Below are 22,690 nucleotides of genomic sequence, written 5' to 3' on the forward strand. Positions count from 1 at the left end.
TAATACCCCTCTGTACTTTAAAAAAGTTTTTTTTGCATATAGACTACAACATTTTGTCCCTCGTTAAGAGCATGTGTCAGTGTGTTTGTCATGAGTTGTAATACCCAGTTCAACTCTGTAGGTCTTGTAAATAGTAGTAAGTCATGATGTTTCAGCATATGGTTGGTTGGCAGTCTTAAATTTCAATTTTATGAACTCATCTTTTCCTGAGTCACCTTAGTTTAATGGCAGATTGGAAGACGGGGAATCATGGCGGGTTAGTCAGATGCCATCTCAGGAGGCACTGCTCCCTGGAGTGTCTTTTACCCTTTGTGAAGTATCGCACAAGAAGGAATACTCAAGACTTGGTTCCTTCTAGTAGTAACGGCTCTAAGAATCCAGAGGAATACATCTGACTATAAATGGAGAGTTTGGGAATGTACAAAACAAGAAACAAGAAGTAGGAAAAAGAAGAAACTAGTAGAAGATAGCAAAATGTTGTACGTTAAGGTAATAAGTAACTGTTCTGTCCCCAGACGAGAGGTGTTTTTACTCTTTTTATTTTTTTTATTAGGGAACAAGTATGGACTTACGTAGACACCTGATTGGGACCTTTATTTGGGACCCTAAGGGACAAGTTTTGCCCAATCTTCTATATAAATAAATAGAAGTGAAATTATATATATGTAATAAATATATGTATATACACACACATATATATGTATATATAGTATAGCATCCTTTCCATACCCATGCTAGTCAAAGCGTGGTCTATAGATTGCTGCTGGTCTACACACTGCTATGAGTCAGGAAGAAAAAGTGAGAGTATCATTTAGAAACTTAATAGCAATTTGATATTGTCATGACCTTATATATCTTACAAAAGTACTGGTTTAGGATGCATTGGAAACTTGTAAAAAAGTTTTCTTCACAATCATGAAGATCTTGGTGTTCCTCACTTAGAGTGAATACTTATATATTGATTTGTTTCATGCAGGGTGTGGCTGGGAATCCTATGGTGAAGTCTGTGCTTGATAAGACAAAACATTCAGTAGAAAGCATGATTACAACGCTGGACCCTGGCATGGCTCCCTATATCAGTATGTACATAAGTTAGACCAGTATCTGCCATTTTTTTTTTTAAAGTGTATGTCCATGTCAGCCACTAATTGTAATTCTCTGTTCGTTCCCACTGATTGTGTAATCAGTGGAAATTCCTGTTATATTCTTGCATTAATTTAATTGTCAATCTTATTTTTTGGTGTTACTAATTCATCTTTTTTAAAAGTCATCATTAAATAAATTTTGAAAATCCCACAGAATGATCCTAGAAGGAGTAAAAACCATGAATTATTGGTATACTTGCTGATTTTAATTTTAAATATAGGTTAGCATTGCTTTATATGAATTTTACTTTATTCACTACTGACATTTGAAGTGATGTTTGTTTCATACTTTTTTTTTTTTTTTACATTTCTCCTGTTATCTATTTTAATTAAATGTTTGTGTGTAATTGTGGGATAATATTTTTGGCGGAAGCAAATCTAGTTAATAATATCTAATGACTGGGTATATTGGGAAAGCTATTTTTAACCACCTCTGAACACTAATCATCCAGAATCTTCCAGACAGTTGATAGATACTGTCTGCTATTTAATTTTTACGTACATATCCAATATGTGAAAAAATATCACTTACAAGGCTCAGTGACCAATTATTAGTAATTCTGTAAAAGATAACTTTTAAGTCAAAATTGTGCAGCAGGTACCTGAACAGAGATTTCAGTGGCAGTAAAAAGCCAATAGCTTTCACAAGTCTTGACTGTGTTGGTAGTTTACTGTCTAGTAAATATCAAAAGAGAAGGCCTAGCAATTGTTAAGTGTCTTTATTAAATGCTTCTGCCAGGCACTTTCTCATAAGAGCTCTGCAAGGTAGGTATTTTCCTCAAGTTTTGGATGAAGAACCTAGGTTTGGAGGGATGTAAGTTATCACCCTAGATCACACAACTTGGTGGAGCTGTATTGAACTCATGCTCAATTTTTTTACACTTAGCCACTTTGCTTCCCTTGTAGTAGAAAATTGAATCAAGCATTAAATCAACTGAGTTGTTCTTTGTGTTTCTAACTGTCCAAAGAATTCAAAATTGGAGTCTGCCATATATGTTCTTTTCTTTGCAAGTACACATTTTGAATGAAGGAAAAAAAGGAATTAATATTTTTGGAGCTTTTGGTGTTTTAATGGCTGTACTATGTTAGACTGTGAGAGCGGTTACCTTATTTAATCCTTAGAGCAAACCCTATGAGGTGCCAGGTGTTTTTCTTCTTCTTTTTTTTTTTTTTTTTTTTGAGACAGAGTCTCACTCTGTCACTCAGACTGGAGTGCAGTGGCGTGATCTCGGGTCACTACAACCTCTGCCTTCTGGGTTCAAGTTATTCTCATGTCTCAGTCTTCTGAGTAGCTGGGACTACAGCCGTGTGCCACCACGCCCAGCTAATTTTTGGTAGAGATGGGGTTTCTCCATGTTGGCCAGGCTGGATAGCAGGCATTTTTCTACAAAGAAACAAGCTCAGTGACTTCCACAAGGTAAAGAAGCTAGTAAATGATAAAGGCGGAGCTCATACCCAAGGAAGTTTCTCAGGCCACTAGTCTTCATGACATCAAGAAAAATGTATAACACTGAAGGGGAAAAAAGAAAGGTACAGAAATGAAATTTCTATTATTAGCAAATGTCATAACTTTATCAGCTTTAAAAAGTAATAAAATTGAATTCAAGAAAGCTGACATCTTTACTGACAGCAAAGCATCACCATTCTGATCTAACAAAACAAAGTAAATCTTAAGGTTTTTTGTTTTGTTTTGTTTTGTTTTGGTTTTTTTTGAGATGGAGTCTCACTCTATCGCCAGGCTGGAGTGCAGTGGCACAATCTCAGCTCACTGCAATCTCTGCCTCCCGGGTTCAAGCGATTCTCCTGCCTCAGCCTCCTGAGTAGCTGGAACTACAGGTGCATGCCACCATACCCAGCTAATTTTTGTATTTTTAGTAGAGACGGGGTTTCACCATGTTGGCCAGGATGATCTCAATCTCTTGACTTTGTGATCCTCCTGCCTTGACCTCCCAAAGTGCTGGGATTACAGGCGTGAACCACCGTGCCCAGCCATCTTAAGGTATTTTTACACAAATATTCTAGAAATAATTGGATGTAACAATTTTGTATGTGTCAAGAAACTCAAAAAGTATTAGAAATGGCAGGACTACTCATCACAAGCTGAAAAGCCATTTTGAGCTGAAGCTTAATGGAGCAGTACTTAGCTAAGATCAAGAGATGTGTCCCATGTGGAGGAAAAAAGTGAAAAAAAAAGTATATTCTTCTCTTTTATGTTCTAGTAACTTCTGAAGTATCCAGTACAGATGTGATCTGTGAGACATTATGTCAGTCAGGAAAAAGGGATCCTTTATTTTTAAAACCCAAATATTTGAAAATATCTTTCACTGTTCCACATGATATTTATTAGGGAAAACAACCTTGTTTCTAGGGCAAAATGTTTTACATTATAAACAATTTTCATGAAAAATCTCTTTTGCCAATGATAACTATTAATGCCAAATATCAAAATGTGCTGTGTTTAGAACCAGGGCTTTGAATTCATTATATCACAGAAATGTTAGGTTAAGATTTTTAAAAATAATGAAACATTGGGTCAAATTGTTCTGTCTAGAAATAGTAGTACTTAGGTTTTTTAAGTAATTGAAAAATTAAAAATATTTGAAAATATTTTTATTTCATATTACTCTTAATATTTTAAATTTCAAGTTTTATATGTTATTTCAATTTCATATATGCTTGAATATTTGTATTAGGGCAGTAGTACATGTATAATTGATAAATATCTATTTGTGGTATATGCTCAGAACATTGTGGGGATATTTAATAAAAAGCTTGATGACCCCATATTTAAACTATTTTCTAGGTTAAAAAGTATATTTCATGGTAGTGCTTGTTTAGTACATGACTTCTCTGCAACTCATTGACAAATCACTTACTATCAGTAAGTCTTTATTTTAATTTTCCGTAGAGTATACTAAATATGTAACTTAACACTTCACAAGCCAGATATGTAATTTCTGGCTTGTGATATGTAATGTCAGTTTTGAGTCCTGACATTAGTGCTAAGTAGATATGTTACCTTGGGCAAAACTTTGTTGGCCTCAGTTTTCTCAAGCATATAAAAAAGATAATGATCTATATCTTGCATGGTTTTATGAAACTGGTAATAATTATGTAAATTAGATGTTAGCACCCGGTATGGTAGTAATTATGAGAATTTCATTATTTTCATTTGAAATTTAAATTTCCTCTGGTCTTTTTAGAATCTGGAGGTGAATTGGATATTGTAGTGACCTCAAATAAAGAAGTAAAAGTTGCTGCTGTCCGAGATGCCTTCCAGGAGGTCTTTGGCTTAGCTGTGGTTGTAGGGGAAGCTGGACAGTCCAATATTGCCCCACAACCAGTGGGCTATGCAGCTGGATTAAAAGTGAGTAACAGAACACCATTTTCAGGACATGGAAACTGGCATTTAAGTTTTTCACAATTCTGATAATCTGTTGTCTCTATGGAGCTAATAGGCTTTTACATACTGAAATAACAATGAACTTTGCTTTTAGTAGACAGCCCTATCGTATTATGAAGATATAGTGGAGTTTTAATTTAAAGAAATTTAAGATAGGTTTTGATTATTGTGGGAGGGAAAGAAACATTGAGAGAGCACAAAAAGAATAGTTAGTCCTAAAAGAGATCTTCTTAATCCAGCATTAACATTCAAATCAATTACTGAGATGATAATATCCCTTGAATCCCATAAGCTTTTTATTATCCCTATTGATAATGCTTAAAAATGTGTAAGTTCCAGGAATTCCGTCCTCTCTTTCACACTTTATTTTCCTCTCTTTGTGTTATTACCAGTGTACAGTCATGCAAGAACAAATTAACAGTTCATTGGCATACAAACATCTTTCTCACCTTGAAAAAAAGAGAAAAAACCAAAGGAAACTCCAATAAATTCTTTTACCTCCCTTCCTCTATAACTTAATGACCTATTTTGCTTCTTTTTGCAGCTAAACCCCAAAGAGTTGCCAGCACTTTTCTCGTATCCTTTTCACATTTCAGTTAAGTCTACCTCAGTTAGGCTTTCATGTCCAGCACTCTACTGATAGTGCTTTCAGGCCCATGCTAATGTTCTCCATCTTATTTGACTTATCAGAGGCTTTTGAGACAGTTGATCATGCACTTCTCTTTAATGCTCTTTTCACTTGACTTTCAGGATACCACACTTTAGTTTTTCCCTCCTTCATTTATTGCTCACTCCTTCTGTACTTCCTTTGCTGATTCCTCTTCTCTCCAGTCTTCTGACGGTCACCTTCTCCTTATCAATTCACTCTCAGACTATCCCATGGCTTTAAATACCATCTCTGTGCTGACAGTTCCAAATTTATATCTCCACCTGAGACCTTCGTGTAGACTCTTGATTTATATATAAGTTGCCTTTTTGACAAGTTTACTTGAATATCTCAAACTTAATATGTCTAGAACTAAACTTCTTTCCTCCACACTTGCTCCCTGTAGCCTTCTTCACCTTAATTGGTGGCAGTTCTATCCTTCCGTTTTCTCAGGCAAGAAACCTTGGAGTCAGCCCTGACTTCTCTCATTACCCACTTCTAATCCATCAAGAAATCTTATTTGTAAGACAGACAGTTCTTGTTTTTCAACATAATTATGTTCTATAAGGTTGCTACAGACTGAATTCATGAGTACTGAGCCATTGCTCCCAGGGGAGATATGATGGTTAGGTTCCTGTGGGCCTCTGGTCACATTTTTGCCAACCTGTCAATACATAACTTTGTTTTATGCCTCTTTCTGTTTAAATACATTTTCATACACATACATGCACATATTTTTGATTCATTAATATTGAACTCTCACAGTCAACAGTACTATAACTCATGCTTGAATGCAGCTTATTTAACACACTCGTTTTCTCAGTAAGGCGCATCATAGTCTTCTTGTGCTTAGGAACACTGCAGCGCTCCAGCACTACACTTGGGGGCCATTTGAAAACAGCAGTTAACATCAACAAACACAAAGATGCAAAACAGAGGTGCTAAATAGACCCCAAAAAGGATACCTGTTTACGTTATGTCAGCTGAAAGAAGAAGACAGGGCACTGCCTTGTTCAACCTCAGCTAGGAGTGTATGCATCAGGCAACTCAAATTTCTCATAGCTCTGTGCATGTTCGATTTTGAGATTATAAGTAAATTTCATGTATAGTCAAATGCACAATTACGTGGAATCCACAAAAATAATAGGATCAGCTGTATTTATGTTTAAGGAGAAATGCATTTTCATATATGACATTCTGTTGTTTTATTTAAAGGAGCTTATAATAGCCTGCATTTATTGAGAACATCCCCTGAGCCATGCACATAGACCCTTTACCTGCATTCATTTGATGTGTGTAAAGCATTAGAATGAGGTAATTGACATAGCATATTTCATTGGGGAAAAAGTCCGTTGCATTAATTATAATTAGTCACTAAACAGAAACCCACACTGACACTAGATTATTTTTAATTCTACTAGGTAGTGCTACATAAGTTTGAGGTGTTCTTTGAGTTGTATTTAGTACTTTATTTAAATAGAATATGAAGCCCTTTTCTTTTACACACATACATACTCACATACCACAAAACCACTTTTCTGTATTAGGGGCTATTAGGCAGTAGTTATACCCTATCTAAATGTAACGCATTATATATAATATGAATTAAATTACATGTTTTCTGCCTTTTCACTTTTCACAGTGGTCTGTCCTTACACACAGAGCAGAGCTGCCAAAAGCACATGCGCTTTGAAATGCTTCTTTTCTCTAGTAGGTTTCTCTTGAATTTGAGCCCTAGTGTACATGGCCAATAAGAGTTTCTTTGGTGGTAGGTGTTTGGGCTTAATAAAATTTAGCAAAGCTAACTAACGGCTGTAGGGTTTGAATTTAATCTAGAAATGAAAAAAAAAATACAGCAAATGGGTAAAATAAGTATGTATACATGATAATTGTACATTAAACTAGTTATATATATATATATAAGATAAACCGTAAGCATTCATATGGGCGATTTTTACTTGAAAGACTGGAACAAGTCACGTACTTAGATTGAGAATGTATTTGAAGATTTCCCAAGAGGTTTTGCAAGTTGGAAAGAGTTTATAGGTCTGAGAAGGAAGACTTTTTCAAGATTTAGTTGCAGAGAGTAAACTGAAGAAAATCCTAAGTAGAAACAGATTATTAGACAAAATGGTGAGTATATTTCACTGACATTAGAGACTAAAACAAGGGTTGTCTGTAAATTGTGAAGTATTGTATAAATGTGATATGGAAGTTGGCAACCTTATTTGATGGAAATTATTGTAGTTGCATTTATCTTTTTATAATAGCATTTGACAGATTATTTTTGCTGCTGATTTTTATCTTTCAAATTTACACATGTGAATTCTTTTTCCACAATTTTCAGTACAAGCTCAAAACTAAAATTCATTGAAACTAATATATAAGAAAGTGATTTGTAAATTTGTCTGCTTTTTATCTTTTTTCAGAAACAGTAGAGGGAGCTAATGAGAAGAAAAATAATGTAGAATCTTAGAGTATAAAATGGTAACCTGTTTTTGTTCTCCCCAATCAGATTTTATTTGAAGTAAATGGGTTTTCTGAACTAAACTTACGTTGCCTTTTAAAAATAGGAAATTATTTAAGGAAGTAAATCAGTTCAGCCAAAATTAAAGTTAGGAAGCTTCTAGAACTTTTATGCCAAGTATTAACTTTATTGAAAAGCCAGTTTTAGTTATGACTACTGTTTTATATAGTTTTATATTCAACAAATATAATATCTATAAGCATTTATGAAAATACATAAAATTTTAACTATTCACTGAACGAAGGTGCTTAGTATAAGCTCTTAGAGTACAGTATTGTTCTTCAGTTCTGAAATGAATATTTTAATATGGTCTCTAAACTACCTAATTCTTGATCTCTTATATTGCTAAAAAAAATCTCCTTCTCAAAACATTGGTAGGGACTAATATTAAAATGTCTGTATTTGTAACTCCAAAAGAGGCCACATTTAATTAATGTAGTGGTCAGAGGAAAAAGAAAGGCCAGATATAACCCCATTTTCATTTTCTTATGGATTTTATAAACAAAAAAGAAATGTGTCTACCTAGCTTATTATCCTATTTCTGGCAGGAACTAATTAATTTTAATTAAATATTTTGTGAATCCTGTGAAGTATAAAGCTCTGTGCTGTAGGATAGTGAAAAATGAACAAACTTAGTCTCTGTTCCCTGGAAGCATAAAATCTAGGAATATTTTGTTGTAGTGCATAGCTGAGATATCACCTTCAAAGAGTTAGGGGATGAATCTCTATACATCTTACTAATCCCTTAATAGTTTTTATGGAATTAATGTTTACTTAAGCTTTTTTAAAATCAAACTTTAGCCATAACTGCCTCCTGGGAGGAGTGAATTAGGCAAATTTGTAACATCCGGTATAAATAATTAAGTTCATCTTATCTGTTAACATTGCTTTCAAAATCAACAGCTGCCTCTTTAAGTGTTATTAGATTTGGTGATGCCATATTTACACTATTTGTATTCTTAACATTGACCACATAGGCCTTCAGAAGCCTTTATTTTTTTCTTTGTTCAGTTTTTTATGTGGTAAGTTCTTATTGAACACCTATTAAGTTAGGCACTGTGCTGGAAACTAGAGATGGAAGAGTGAGCAAAAATATACAATCTTGGTTTTATTGTACTTTAAATCCTATCATCTTCATCTTTACAAGCTAGTATCTTAAATTGTCTTACACGTTCTCATACAGTTGTCACTTTCTTTTTTATTTCGGTTGTCTGAAAAAAATTGAGTTTTCTCGAGATGTGTCCTAGCCTTCTTAATTTTCATTTGCATAAGAATTTACCATTTAATCTGATATTCTCTGTTTACCTCTACTATCCTTATAAAAATTATCCATGGCTATTTTTGTTCAGGCTTTTTATCTTGCGTTTTGAACACATGTTCGTCACATTGTTCATGGTCACCTTTTATGAAAGGATTCAGATAAAAGCAGTAAACAGAAACCTTTTCCCTCAGTAATCCAGCTTTTAGTTTTCTATTAAATATAAGCGGTTCATGTCTTTAATGGTAATTATTTTGTTGAATAAGCTGTGGTGTAATGTATACATTTGCAACTTTTTATTTTAAGTAACTAGTCATTTTGGTGCATGTATATTTAAAAGGAATCAGAAGAAAGAGAAAAATGTATTTATTATTGATATGATTGCCTACCTAAAAAATTCAAGAGAGAATTAACTGCAAAACTGCCAGAACTGATAAAAACTTTGTATGTAGTAAGATGGTCTCTTGCCAGATCAACATTAAAAAATACAGTTTTCTTAAATTATTTAACAGTAACAGTCAATGAGAAAATGTAATATAAAAAGAATGCACAATAGCAACCAACATCATAATGCATATGGAATAATTTGGAAGGTGTACCCCAAACTGTTGATACTAAGGAAATGTAATTGTATTTTGTCATTTTTTACTCTATATTTTTGTATTGTTTGAACGTTTACAGTGAGTATATATATGTGTTTGCGTATAAATGTATGCATGTATTGTGTAATCATAAATTAGTATATTTAATATTTAATAATTTGAAATGGTTTCTAACCTCTGCCATTGTTTTTTAGGGTGCTCAGGAACGGATAGATAGCTTGCGTCGAACCGGGGTGATCCATGAAAAACAGACAGCTGTGTCAGTAGAAAACTTCATTGCAGAATTGCTGCCTGACAAGTAAGAAGTGTATTATGTTTCTCTTGGAAGCAAAATATAATTGGGTCTGGGAGTTGACACTGAATACTTAGCAAAAAGTGTCTCCTGTTTTATAACCAGAGAGAAAAGTATATTTTGATGCTGGCTATATCACTTAACTAGCTGTGTGTCCTGCATGGCTTAGCTGGCATTTCTATCCTTGTGTCTCTTTTAATTATAAAATGGAGATGATCATGCCTGCTTTCTGAGATCATGCTAATAATTAATAAAATGGCACTAAGTGTAAGATGATAGATTTGGTGTGGATATAACTGACCATGAGTAGCAAACACAATTATTCACATAGTTATTCAAAGTCGTGGAATGTATGGGCAAGAAGGCCTGATGGCATTCTCCAGGTTTGAGTTTCTAGTGAGCAGTATCTCTCTTGTACTCATAATAGTTTAGAAAAACCTCCAGACAGCATAGTTTATCATTGTTTTTCAGGTGGCTTTTTATGGGAAAAATTTTTAATTTGCTTAATTGATTTATATTAAAATAACTTCCCTTTGTTGAAATCTACCTTCTTTTGTAATTGCATTATGGTTTTATTGTTTTTATTTTTTATTCGTTTGTTCGGTGTTGAATAACAATGGGCATAGCATTTTGTGGCTTGTAATATGCAAAATATATCCTCCAACTTTGAGGCATATTATAGGCCAGTGGGAGAGAAGATATATATATAGTACACAGATGAGCAGTTTTAAGTAATTGTATAAAAGGAAACATAATTTTTTGCTGACAGAAAATATATAAAATTTCAGTGGAGGTAACTCTGTGGAGATAGTGTCAGGTGAAATTCACGAATAATTAGGGCTTGAACTGGATTTTGAAGAAGAGGTGAAACTTGGCCAAATGGAACAAAGGAGATAGGATGTTCTGGGTGGAGAAAAAGTTTGAAGGTAATTGAAATGTATTCTTGGGTCAGTGATTATATCAACTTGGCTGAAGGTTTGTTGGATGGGAAATCAAGAGGTGACATGGGGACAAATTGTGAAGAGCTCTGAATTCTAGGTTGATAAGTTTCAACTTTCTATGTAAGCATTGAGAAACCATCCAGTGATTGTTGTGTCATTTTTTTCTATTAACCTGTTACTGTTCATTTAATAATTAACATTAGAAATTACAATATGCCTTTTTGATATATTATAATAAAAATTATAACTTGTGATAATACTAGTACTACTTTTAATACTATTCACTCCCTTTTCACCTTTTGCGGTATCATTGTTAAGTATTTTAATTCTGCATATATTTTAAGCTCTTAAGACATAACTAGTAATGTTCTTTGCAGTCAGTATTTGTTTGTTTATTCTCTGAATTCTTTCCTGCATTTCTGTTTTTCTGTCTGGGGTCATTTTTCTTCAAAAGGAAGCCTAAAGTACTTCCTTTGATAATACATTGTAGTTCAGAGCTGTTCACTACCAATTCTCTCAGCTTTTGTTTATCTGAAAGTGCTTTAATTCACCTTTATTTTTGCTGGATGTAGAAGTCTAAGTTGGCAGTTTCTTTTCTTTCAGCACTTTAAAAATGTCATGGTACTGTTTTCTGGCTTCTGTCATTTCTGTTAAAAAGTCATCTCTCCATCTTGTGTATTGTCTCTGTGAAGATAATATGTTGTTTTCTCTGGCTGCTTTTAGGATTTTCTGTGTCGTTTTATTTTTTGCAGTTTTAGTATGGTATGATTATATGTATTTGCTTGCTTGCTTGCTCTCATAATTATTTTTTGTGGATTCGCTGAGCTTCTTGATTCTGTGGATTAATATCTTCAGTTTTGGAAATTCTTTACAATTTATGTCTTCAAAACTTGCGTCTGGCCCATTTCTCTCCCTTCGCTTTGTAGGACCTTAATAACATGCCCATTCACCTTTGACAGTGTCTCACATTGTCAGGTTTTTTCCCCCACTCTTGTTTTCCTCTCTGTTCTTTAGTTTTGACATTTTCTATTCACCTGTCTTCAGGTTCACTAATCCTGCCTTCTGCTGTGTCCAGCCTGTTGTTAAACTCTTACATAGAGTTCTTACCTTTTAAAATATAGGTTCAATTTATCTCTTGAATGCCTGTATCTTAAAATGTGGTTGAACTATCTTTACCTCTCTTTTCTTGAATATATGAACCATAGTTACTTTTAAATCCTCATCTACTGATTCCAATATCAGGGTCACTTGTGGTCTGTGTTAGTCTCCTTTTTCCTTTTGGTTTGAATATATGGTGCTGTCTCTCTGAATGCATAGTAATCTTTGAAAACCATTGTTCAGAAAACAAAACTCTAGAGTCTTTAAGTGATTTTGAGAAGGTTCATCCTTTCCTCTGTAATAATAAACACAATTGTAGGGGTGTGAGGAAGGGGAGGGTAATGTAGTGTACTTCAGTCACAGTCTGAGCTGAGTCAAGGCTAGGTCGGTGTTCTAAGGTATATTCACTGGCATCATAGAAAAAACTTTCCTCATACCTTCAGTAACACTTTTTAGGATGTCCACACCTGAAAGCTTGGTTAGTATGTTATTCACCATAGACATTATTGTCTGCAAATTATGCAAAATAAAGCAAAATAAAATCTGGCTAAGCTTGACTTTATGGAGGCTTCACAAATACATTATCTTGATTGAGAAAGTTGTTGTAGTAAAATATAAAATGTCTGTTAGTCTGCCAAATAAAATAAGTGTCATTATTTAATGTTTTTAATTTTAAACAGTTTTAGGATATGAACACTATAGACATTATGAAGTGCCATTTTAGTATTCAGCAAAGTTACTTATGTTACTGTATATTTTACTTTGTTGTTTTTTTGAATGTGTAAATAAAAGTCTCCTAATCCATTTTATATTTCATTGCATTTTATTAGATTTACATTAAAAAATAGGCATTAAACATTTTCCTGCTTCATATCCTTTTATTGTTTAAATTCATGTTTTGAGGGTATCTGGTTGTTTGATGATTTGGGTTAGCTAAAATTTGGGTGGTACTACAGTTGTTTTCACTAAAGTCATTTTTAAAATTTATCATTTTGTATAATATATCAGTCTCTTTAAATGAAGAGAAGTTTCCTGGGTTTCATGAGGCTGTTTTCAAAGACTGACTCATTGTGAATAATTCAGAAATTGTGATTAGAAGGATTTATTATTAATGAAGAGAGTATTGTTATTGTTTCCTCTGAGTGAGCTTATTTTTTAGTAGTAACTTAGTTGAGTACATATTCATGATAGAGTTTGTATTATAAAATTTCCCATATTTTAGCAAGTGACAATTGAAAAATATTTCTCATTATAAGCTGTTTGCATATTCAATGTATGTAAATTTACCTGTTGCATATTTGAGTACCCTTACTTTGATTATTCTCCCTTCCCATGGAAAGGAAGCTTTCCATGGTAAGTATTTTTAAATTATTTTTTCTTTGTGGTTATTGTCTGTTTTTTCCTCTTAGAATTAATACAGAGTAATTTTATCTGTTGTTTTTATGAATTGCCCTTTTGCAAGTTGGTAAGAAAAAGATTTCTGTTTTGAAATCTGTTCTATCTGAATAATAGTACTTGTTTTTTCTTTTTGTCTGTTCATGATAAGTTTTATTTGGCATATAAAGCATTTGAAACTCGTAATTCTGTTGCAGATGGTTTGACATTGGTTGTTTGGTGGTTGAAGATCCTGTCCATGGCATTCATCTAGAAACATTTACACAAGCCACACCAGTGCCTTTGGAATTTGTACAGCAGGTTGGTTTTCTCCTTTGCTTTTTCATTATGCTCCAGAGAAACTTCCAATATTGTTTTCAGAATAAAAATTTGTGTTCGATTTTTTGTTAGAAATATGTTCTTGATTTTGTTTCAGTCATTTTTCTTTTAGTATTTTTCTTTGCTTTTTAATTTCCTGATCCATGTTGTTTTAGTACCTTCCTCCTTTTGTTTTCCAGGTGTCTTTGAAAGGTAATACATTGCATGGTTAATCATTATTTCTCTCATTTTTTTCTTTGTTTTTACTCTGAGTTCCGGAAAAGATTTACCTTTTCTAGTTGTTTTATGTCCACCTTTCGTTTGCTTTCCCTTTTATCTCACATTTCATTTCCACTGTTATCTCCATTTCCCTTTTCCTTGATTTGATTGTCCTCCTCTTCATCTTAGTGAGGTCAACATTAGAAACCTTATAGGCACGTGTCTTTAGGTTTTTGGCTGAAAAATGGACCTAATAGTGTACCTATCCACACAGTTTCCAGGAGAATGTAAGTATAAATGATAATCCTTATTCTTTTTTTTTTTTTGGTATGTTTTCTCTAATCCTTTCATGAACAAAATGGAATATAAATATATACTTGCATTGGAGTCTCTGTGCTCTTATGTGGTATTCTATTGACTTTTTTCTGTCAATTTTTGTTACAGTTGTACTTTGTACATTGTTAAATATCATTTCAAAACTGCCTTTCAAACTTATTTGGGACCTGAAGGCATTTGAGAATCTAAGAAAACTATTGGGCTCTCTCCCAAGAAAAATGCGTGTATGTGTACTTTCATAGAACTTTGGCATATGTGTTCACAAAATCCCTAAAAGTAACCTCTGGCCTACTTATTACAGTTTAGAAAGGGGGCTAAGAATTGATGCTTGGAATTTGAAATTTTACTGAAACTTTTATTTATACCATAATTTCTTTTCATAAGTTCAAGAAAACCTTTTTATAGGTGTTAACATTACACTCATTTCAATATGAAGGTGATTAAAAGACTGTAAGTGAATACTATGCATACTGTTATGCCAATAAATTAGAAAAATTAGATGAAAGAGTGGATTTTCTAGGAAAATAGAAGTTTTGCCATAGTTAAGCGTATTAGGTTGAACCAAATGATGTTGTTGCCTTTGATAGTCAGAATAGTTATATATTGTCAGTTTCATATGATTCAGCTTAATTGAAGCATTAAAATGGAAGAACTTTATGTAACTAAAAAAAAAAAAATCACTGAGTACCAATGGTGTTATAAGTGATTTCTACAAAATGTTCAGAGATGACTCTTGCTGTATGAGGTATCAAAAATAGAGGTAGAGAATTTTCCAGTTCATTCTGTGAGACTAGCCTCTTTTAACTTTAAATGAAATTATAGTCCAAAGAACTAAATGTCAAAACCATTGGTAAAATTAATAAATAAAATTCAGAAATGTATTAGAAGAACATTGTATCCTGACCATGAAAGATTTGTCCCAAGAACAGCAGAATGGTTCAACAATAGTAAATTTATGTAATTCAGTGCATGAACATCTGCATTGAAAGGAGAAAAAAGATTTTGATAAGAGTTGAAGGTATTTGCTAAAAATAATCATAGTAATAGCTCTTAGTATTAGACGGGTATGTGTGTACTACAAAATCAAAGCAAACGTCAGATCTAATAAATAAAACACTGAAAACGTTATAATTATGAGGATGCTCCTGTCACTGCCACTGTTAACATTGCTGTAGATCTGGGGTCAGCAAACAGTGGCTCACAGCCAAATCTGGCCTGTCATCTTTTTGTAATTAAGTTTATTGGAACACACACATGCCACTTTGCTTACTTACTGTTTATAGCTGCTTTTGTACTATAGCAGCAGAACTGAGTAGTTGCAACAGAGAATGTCTGGCCCACAAAGCTCTTTTCAGAAAAAGTTTGCTGACCCCTGTGTTAGATGTCTGACCATTGCAAAGGACAATTTTTATGTTGTTTTTAGGAATATATATTGGAAAGAAGTAGACATGAAAGAATGAAGTGGACTCGTGTGTACCAGTACCAAAAGATAGCTATTACATATTGCTGAGTAAAAGTCAAAAACAACACATCTAGTATGATCCCATTTACTAGCAGGCACGTGTATGTGTGTGCTTTAAAATTTTAATAAGAATAGGGAAAAAGGCCTGGAAAGATACACAGCAAACTGTTAATAGTGGTTAATTCTGAATAATGGTATTTAAAGGGTGTTACTTGCTTTTTACTTTGCTTTTTATTCTGTTTGTTTTATTTTGTGTCATTTGGTTTTAAAATTTAGAACATACAAAACTGTGTGCATTGAAATGTCTTCTTTTTATCCTCAGCTATTCAGCTCTCCTCCCTGTTTCTTTTTATTCATTCTGAAATGTTTTACGCTTTTTTATTGTTGGAATTTTTTAATTTAAGGGAATAGAAGTCAGCCCTTCAGGTAATTAGAATTATCAGTATATATTAGTAAAAATCTGGAAATAAATTTCATACAATTTATACTTGTTAAACTTAAATATAAATGATTCCCTACCCCCACAAAAAACCCCAGCTGTTCTGGATTTTTGCCAATAATATAGAATACCTTGTTTCTAAAAAGTGTGGTCCTTGGCCTAACATCATAAGCAGCACCTAGGAATTTGTTAAAATGCAGATTCTCAGGTCCTAACACAGGACTAGTGAATCAGGAGCTGCATTTTAACAAGATATTCAGGGGATTCATAGGCATGCCATAATTTGAGAAGCACAGTGTTACTGGTGTCTCCGAGGACCTTAGTAGTATATCTGCTGTTTCTCATCTTTGAAATATAGTGAAATACTGATACTGTAGTATACACATTGGAAGAGAGTACTTAGAGCAGGGGTTCCCAAGTGCTGGACTGTTTGCATCAGATTTATTTGGAAGCTATTTTACGTGTGTAATACTGTACTGTTTCTCTTGGAACCAGCTGTGGAGTTTCCAATTCAGTTATCTTGGTGTCTCAGTTATCTTAGTGGCACGTGAGAAACTAGATATTGTTAAAAAAAAAAAAAAAAGAAAGAAGAGCTCCTCAGGTGATTGTAATACATGGCACATTTGGTAGTCATGTATAACTGTACAGATCCATTCTAGATGTGGCTATACTCCTCTGGACTATACCTAACACCCTAAAACAGAAAAACCGCATCATTCTTGGATATCAAGCAATGAGTTTATTCTTCTCTCATTCCTTTGTAGATGAATAAATGATGTGAATAGGAGCAAATATGAGTTGGGTCAATTAGGAATGTTGCATCAGTGGTTGATGTTGTCCAGGACTGGATATTACTTGATACATATTAACATGTGAATCACATTTCCAGAGATAATTTCCATAATTGAGCAACTCTTTTCTGAATGGATTTAGGCCTTAATTTTCAGTTTTCCTCTTTCTGGTTGAAATTTTACTACTGTAAAAGATAACTTTAGCACTGATTTTATACCAATCTTACTATTAACCTGAAGTGACACTTACTTTAGAACTAGAACTCAAACCTTCCGACTGTTAGCCTCATTAATGGGGATATTTTTTAAAAAGTAGATGTGTGTGTAATGTTATATTGATTGTGTTCTAGCCTTGTAACTTGATATAGTTGGCAGCCTAGCTGTATTTCTCAGAGTTTGTCATAATCTATATTTAAAATAACATGAAACACTTTGAAATGTCACTTATAGCTAGTTCCAATGATATTTTTAAATGTATTATAAGTAATATCAATTTCATTTTTCCATAGGCTCAAAGTCTAACTCCCCAGGACTACAATCTGAGGTGGTCAGGCCTTTTGGTGACAGTGGGTGAAGTCCTGGAAAAGAGTTTACTGAATGTCAGCCGGACTGATTGGCACATGGCATTTACTGGGATGTCTCGTCGGCAGATGATCTACAGTGCAGCCAGAGCAATAGCAGGCATGTATAAACAGCGCCTGCCACCCAGGACAGTGTGAGAGGAGACTTACCTAGGAGACTGAGACTTTCCTCCACTTTTAGCTTGATGTTAAAGAAGTGGTTGTACCTTCCTAAATCAAATAGTCTAAATGAATCCAGTAGTTTTTATCATTTTCCTGTAGGCTGCAATTTTTCTTTTTCTAGAAAGGCATTGTGTCATTCCAGGAGACAAAAAGAAACAAATCCTTTTTATAGTCATACCATTTCACCTATCATAGTACTCAAAAAAGAAAATATACAAATCTATTTATAGCACAATTTAATATACCAGATTTATAAGGTGGAAATTCATGTGCGGAGACATTTAACTTAATGCCATGTACTTGATTATTTTGTTCTTTAAAGAAGACATTATTAAAGAACATGTTCGTTGAATGTTTATAAAAGCATGATTTGCTTTGGCTTCATCTCTTTTCTGTCAGTCTTTGACTACTTTTGTACGTGCACACAATCTCAGGGCTGGTGCTGAGCAGCCTGCTCAACAGTCAGTATAAGACACCTACTTGTCGGGAGATGTTCCACATTTCTGTGCATGTTTTCAGTAATATGGGCCAAAATAATGGAATTGATCATTTTCTTTTTTGGCCATCACGTACACATATAATCTGGAAAATCATACCTTTTTCAATTTTAAGCATAACTTTTGGCATTTCCCAGATTTATACTATGAACATTGGGGTAATACATTTTATTTTTTCATTGCTATATGACAGCTAAGGGGCAAATGATTCAAGTATATTTTAAATCAGAAGTATTCAAGTTATTTTTGTATAATACTGTTCAGTACTTCCAAGAATAAGCTCTGACAACAGCCATTGTTTCTGCTTCCACTCATATTCTCTACACATTGTAATAGAGAAATTTTTGAGAGGTGGTGACTTTATTGCTTGTGGGATATAGTATGTCTCTTCAATTAAGGTTACTTATTTGGTTTGCCTTAAGCATTACTTTTTTAACTTTGCGCCATTTGTTCTTTACTTTTTATGGATGTTTTCAAAGAAACTATTTTATATTCAATCTAGTTTATTTAGTCTATTGTATTTCTATTTAGTGGAAGCCTTTTCCCCTCAAATAATATATTTTATCATTTTTGGACTTAGATAAATCATAATTAAATAAATTTTTTTCTTAATACTGTTGAACTTTGTATATACAAGTTCAAATAACTTTTTTGAAGATAGTTTCTTATAAAAATGTAATTTAATTTTTTTACTCTTCTATACAATTCTTTAGATGTAAAAGAGTTAGCACAATCTCTGGCAGTTTTATAAAAGCTGTTGAAGCTCTTGTCCTGCACTGTCTTTAGGTATCATAGGTATCAGGTTTGCTTTGTGTTAATGCCACTTCAAGTCATTATTTGGTTTCTGCTCTTTTTTTACCTGAGGATAAGAAGAATGAATATTAAATTTGAATATTAAATATATGTTACTTTCCAAGCACTGTATAATGACTGTTCAGTGAATATCAGACTTCTGTGTCATTAAAAGTCATGAGAGACAGCACAGAGAGGTTACAGGTTGCCTTGGTGTACTTTTGTCCAGGAGTAACAGGGACAGAATACTTTCCTTCCTTCAAGTACAAGAAGGCTTTCTCTACCATTTGCTTCTACACTTTATTTTAAAAGCTGTCCTTTTCTAGTAGTATTTTATCACGGCAATGGCATGATGACAAAAACAGTCTTTCATTACAGACTGAAGGGAAGCATATCCTTACTTAAAATAGTTCTGCTACTTTCCCTATTATAAGGAAATTTTTACAGATTCTAAAAATATCTTAATTTTTCTTTGATTTTTATTTTACCAAGTCACAAATGTCTTTTTGATGTTTTGAGAATTGTTCTCATAGAATCATAAATATTGACATTTCATTAGATGATTATTTTCCTAGAATCCCCAAAGAGCAGTGGCAGAGTTATTCCGTGGCTTGGTTGAAGCTAGAAATTTTCCTGCCCCTGGTGACCTGGTAAGCCTTCTGCTCGGAACAGTGTGAGTGGGTGAGGAAGTTGAGAGACGGTCAGATGGAAGAGAGAAATACATGAACTGGTCTGGCCTCTCTGTTTCGGTTTTTGGCCCAGAGTTTTTGAAAAGCAGCAGAGCATGACTGACTTCACATGCTCAGCTTTCTCAGCCTTTTGTTTATTTTGTTGTCGTTAGATTTCCCTGTTGTAAAAGGGGCAAGAAAAGTAACTCATCGTCTCTAACACACCATGGCAGCTTAGCCAGGTAGTCTTAGTGGTGGTGTTTAGGCATAAGATATGCTGATCATCAGTCTCAGACCACAGTTTCCTTCACTAATCATCCAGCTTGAGTGTTCTGTTCTCTTCCTGCCCATTTCCTTGAACCTCCTGCTCTAGCCTTGGCGGAGGGAGAGTACTATTTGCTTTTGTTCTCCCTCTGTCTTAGGAAAAGCCATCTTTAATACAGTTCTTCACCACTGCTGGGGTTGTTTTGTGATTTTTTTTTTCTTCCGAAGAACTCCTGGTTGTTATTGAATTTTGTATTTTAATCCAAATTATTGAATTTTATAAGCTTGTACACATAATATTTAATTAGTGTGATAGGAAACAAAGAATGCAGGAAAAAAATTTAATATCAATCTCAGTTGACAAGGTGTTCAGATTATTCAATTCGGGATCCTCCTTTTGTTAGGTTTTTGAGACAACCCTAGACCTAAACTGTGTCACAGACTTCTGGCAGTGCTAGTAATTTCCTCTTAACGATTCTGTTGTTATTACTTTCTCATTCTTTGTTCCTCTTTCTTCTGAAGATTCATGAAGTTGAAAATTGAGGTGGATAAATACAGACAAAAAGATAGTGTGATAGTATAAATATCTAAGAGTGCAGATGAAAGTGTGTTATATACATCCATTCAAAATTATGCAAGTTAGTCATTACTCAGGGTTAACTAAATTACTTTAATATGCTGTTGAATCTACTCTGTTCCTTGGCTAGAAAAAATTATAAACAGGACTTTGTAGTTTGGGAAGCCAAATTGATAATACTCTGTGTTCTAAAAGTTGGGCTATACATAAATTATTAAGAAATATGGATTTTTATTCCCAGGATATGGTGTTCATTTTATGATATTATGCAGGATGATGTATTGGGTAAAATCAGTTTTGTAAGTATGTAAATATGTCATAAATAAACAATGCTTTGACTTATTTCCAAAGTTGTATAGTGATTTTTTTTTAAATGCTAGTTTATATTGAAAGGACGCATATTTCTTTTTACGTAAATTTGTTACTGACTGCCAAGAATTCTTGTACAACAGCGACTTAACCACCATCTTTCTAGTGGAACTGTAACATTCACATATACCAGAGTTGCTAACTTCAGGGTGCAAGAACTCAAAATATTTAGAGGAGAGGATGGATACATTGGAGATAAAGGTAATAGGTAGGAATTTAAGGCCTATAGTCATGAGGACACTTCTGAGTATTGGGTTTTCGAGTAGTTTTATTTCTTAGAGTAGTTTCGGTTCACAGCAGAATTAATTAAAAGGAGGGAAAGTACAGAGATTTCCCATATATCCCCTTCCCCTGCATATACATAGCTTCTTCCCCCTGTATCAACACTCCCCACCAGAGTGGTCTGTAATCAGTGAACAATAAGTGGTCCATAATCAATGAATAATAATCAATGAACCTGCATTGACCTACCATCTCCCATAGCCCATAGTTTACCTTAGTTACTCTTAGTGTTGTACATTCTTATGGGTTTAGGCAAATGTATAATGACATGTATCCATCATTATAATATTGTAGGAGATTTTCACTGTCCTGAAAACTCTCCATGTTTTTCTATCCCTCCAACCTCTGGCAACCACTAATCTTTTAACTGTCTCTATAGTGTTGCCTTTTCCAGAATGTTATATAGTCTGAATAATACAGTATGTAGCCTTTTCAGATTGGCTTCTTTCATTTAGTAATACATATTTAAGATTCTTCTATGTCTTTTCATGGCTTGGCAATTTCTTTCTTTTTAGTGCTGAATAATATTCTATCATCTGGATGTTCCACAGATTACTTATCTGTTTGCCTACTGAAGGGACATCTTGGTTGTGTCAAGTTTTGACAGTTTTGAGTAAAGCTGCTATAAACGTCTGTGTGCAGGTGTTTGTATGGACTATTTTTAGCTTATTTGGTTAGTGAATACCAAGGAGTGCCATTCCTGGATGTATGATAAGAGAATGCTTAGTTTTGTAAGAAGCCACCAAACTGTCTTGTATAGTGACTGTATTCTTTTTTTTTTTCATGGTTTATTTTGTACTATATTTGTTATTTTGAGTTTATGATCTCAGGACAAGAGATTTTTGTCTTGATTTGGCCAGATTTGGGGCAGGGGAGGAGGAGATACCAGAAAACAACAGAATATTGACTGGGGGAAGGGGCTGCTGGGTGGGATTTCTTGGTTGGTTGTTAGAAGACAGTAATACTGTTTTAAAGAGACCAGAAAAATACCAGTTCAGGACCTGGGAAAGGCCCTGTTTCTTTGTATTTAATTTCAGAATTAACTGGAGGAGAAAAAAATATGTTGGCAATAGAAACAAAATTGGCAAAACAATATCAAGGAGGTTTAAAAATTTACAGAGGAAGGAAATCTTATAAATTATACTAAAGTGAGCTTATTTTAAGAAAAAGCTCACATTTTCTTAAGAATAGTGATAACACTTTTTAAATAAATTTTCAAAAAATTTTTCTTAAAGCTGTAAGGAGTGAGGAACAAACATATAAGTTTCTATTAGACACTGGAGTAGAAACTTAAACCAACATTATGTTATTGAGCCCACAGATTTTATTACTCCTATTTTTATAGATAAGGTAACTGAAACTTAGATTAAACTGCTTGCCCAGTATCACAAAACAGATGAATCACAGAGAATTCAAACAGTATGTGACTTGCTGAACCAGTCTCTTCCCCACCATCCTGAATATTTACTTCAGGAAGTTATGGGTACATAATTAATCCTATAAATATTTGTTGAACGTAAGTGAATTCAAATAATGGCAAGAGGACTTTTCCTTAGTATACTTTTAATCTTACACTATTATGTTTAGTGAAAACTATTTTTACTCCATATTTTTCTTTTGAGTTTGAAAGGGCTGTTTTGGGCTTTC

The 22,690-nt window shown here is 33.7% G+C and overlaps 1 protein-coding gene across 3 annotated transcripts in view; it reads left to right on the top strand.

The window, feature by feature from the left end:
• PRRC1 (proline rich coiled-coil 1) overlaps window positions 1-20,742 on the top strand; it is a 32,483-nt gene extending 11,741 nt beyond the window's left edge. For 2 of the 3 annotated variants that reach the window (XM_009241003.4, XM_009241004.4), the window contains exons 5-9: window positions 977-1,079; window positions 4,349-4,512; window positions 9,776-9,879; window positions 13,505-13,607; window positions 17,361-20,742. In XM_009241003.4, coding sequence (XP_009239278.1) covers window positions 977-1,079; window positions 4,349-4,512; window positions 9,776-9,879; window positions 13,505-13,607; window positions 17,361-17,570 — 684 coding nt within the window. In that variant the 3' untranslated portion in view covers window positions 17,571-20,742. The remainder of the gene's footprint in view (window positions 1-976; window positions 1,080-4,348; window positions 4,513-9,775; window positions 9,880-13,504; window positions 13,608-17,360) is intronic. The other variant, XM_002815839.5, reaches the window with a different exon arrangement.
• Window positions 20,743-22,690: the final 1,948 nt, after the last annotated feature.

Source organism: Pongo abelii, chromosome 4, assembly GCF_028885655.2.
Source record: "Pongo abelii isolate AG06213 chromosome 4, NHGRI_mPonAbe1-v2.0_pri, whole genome shotgun sequence".
NCBI classification, from domain to species: Eukaryota; Metazoa; Chordata; class Mammalia; order Primates; family Hominidae; genus Pongo; species Pongo abelii.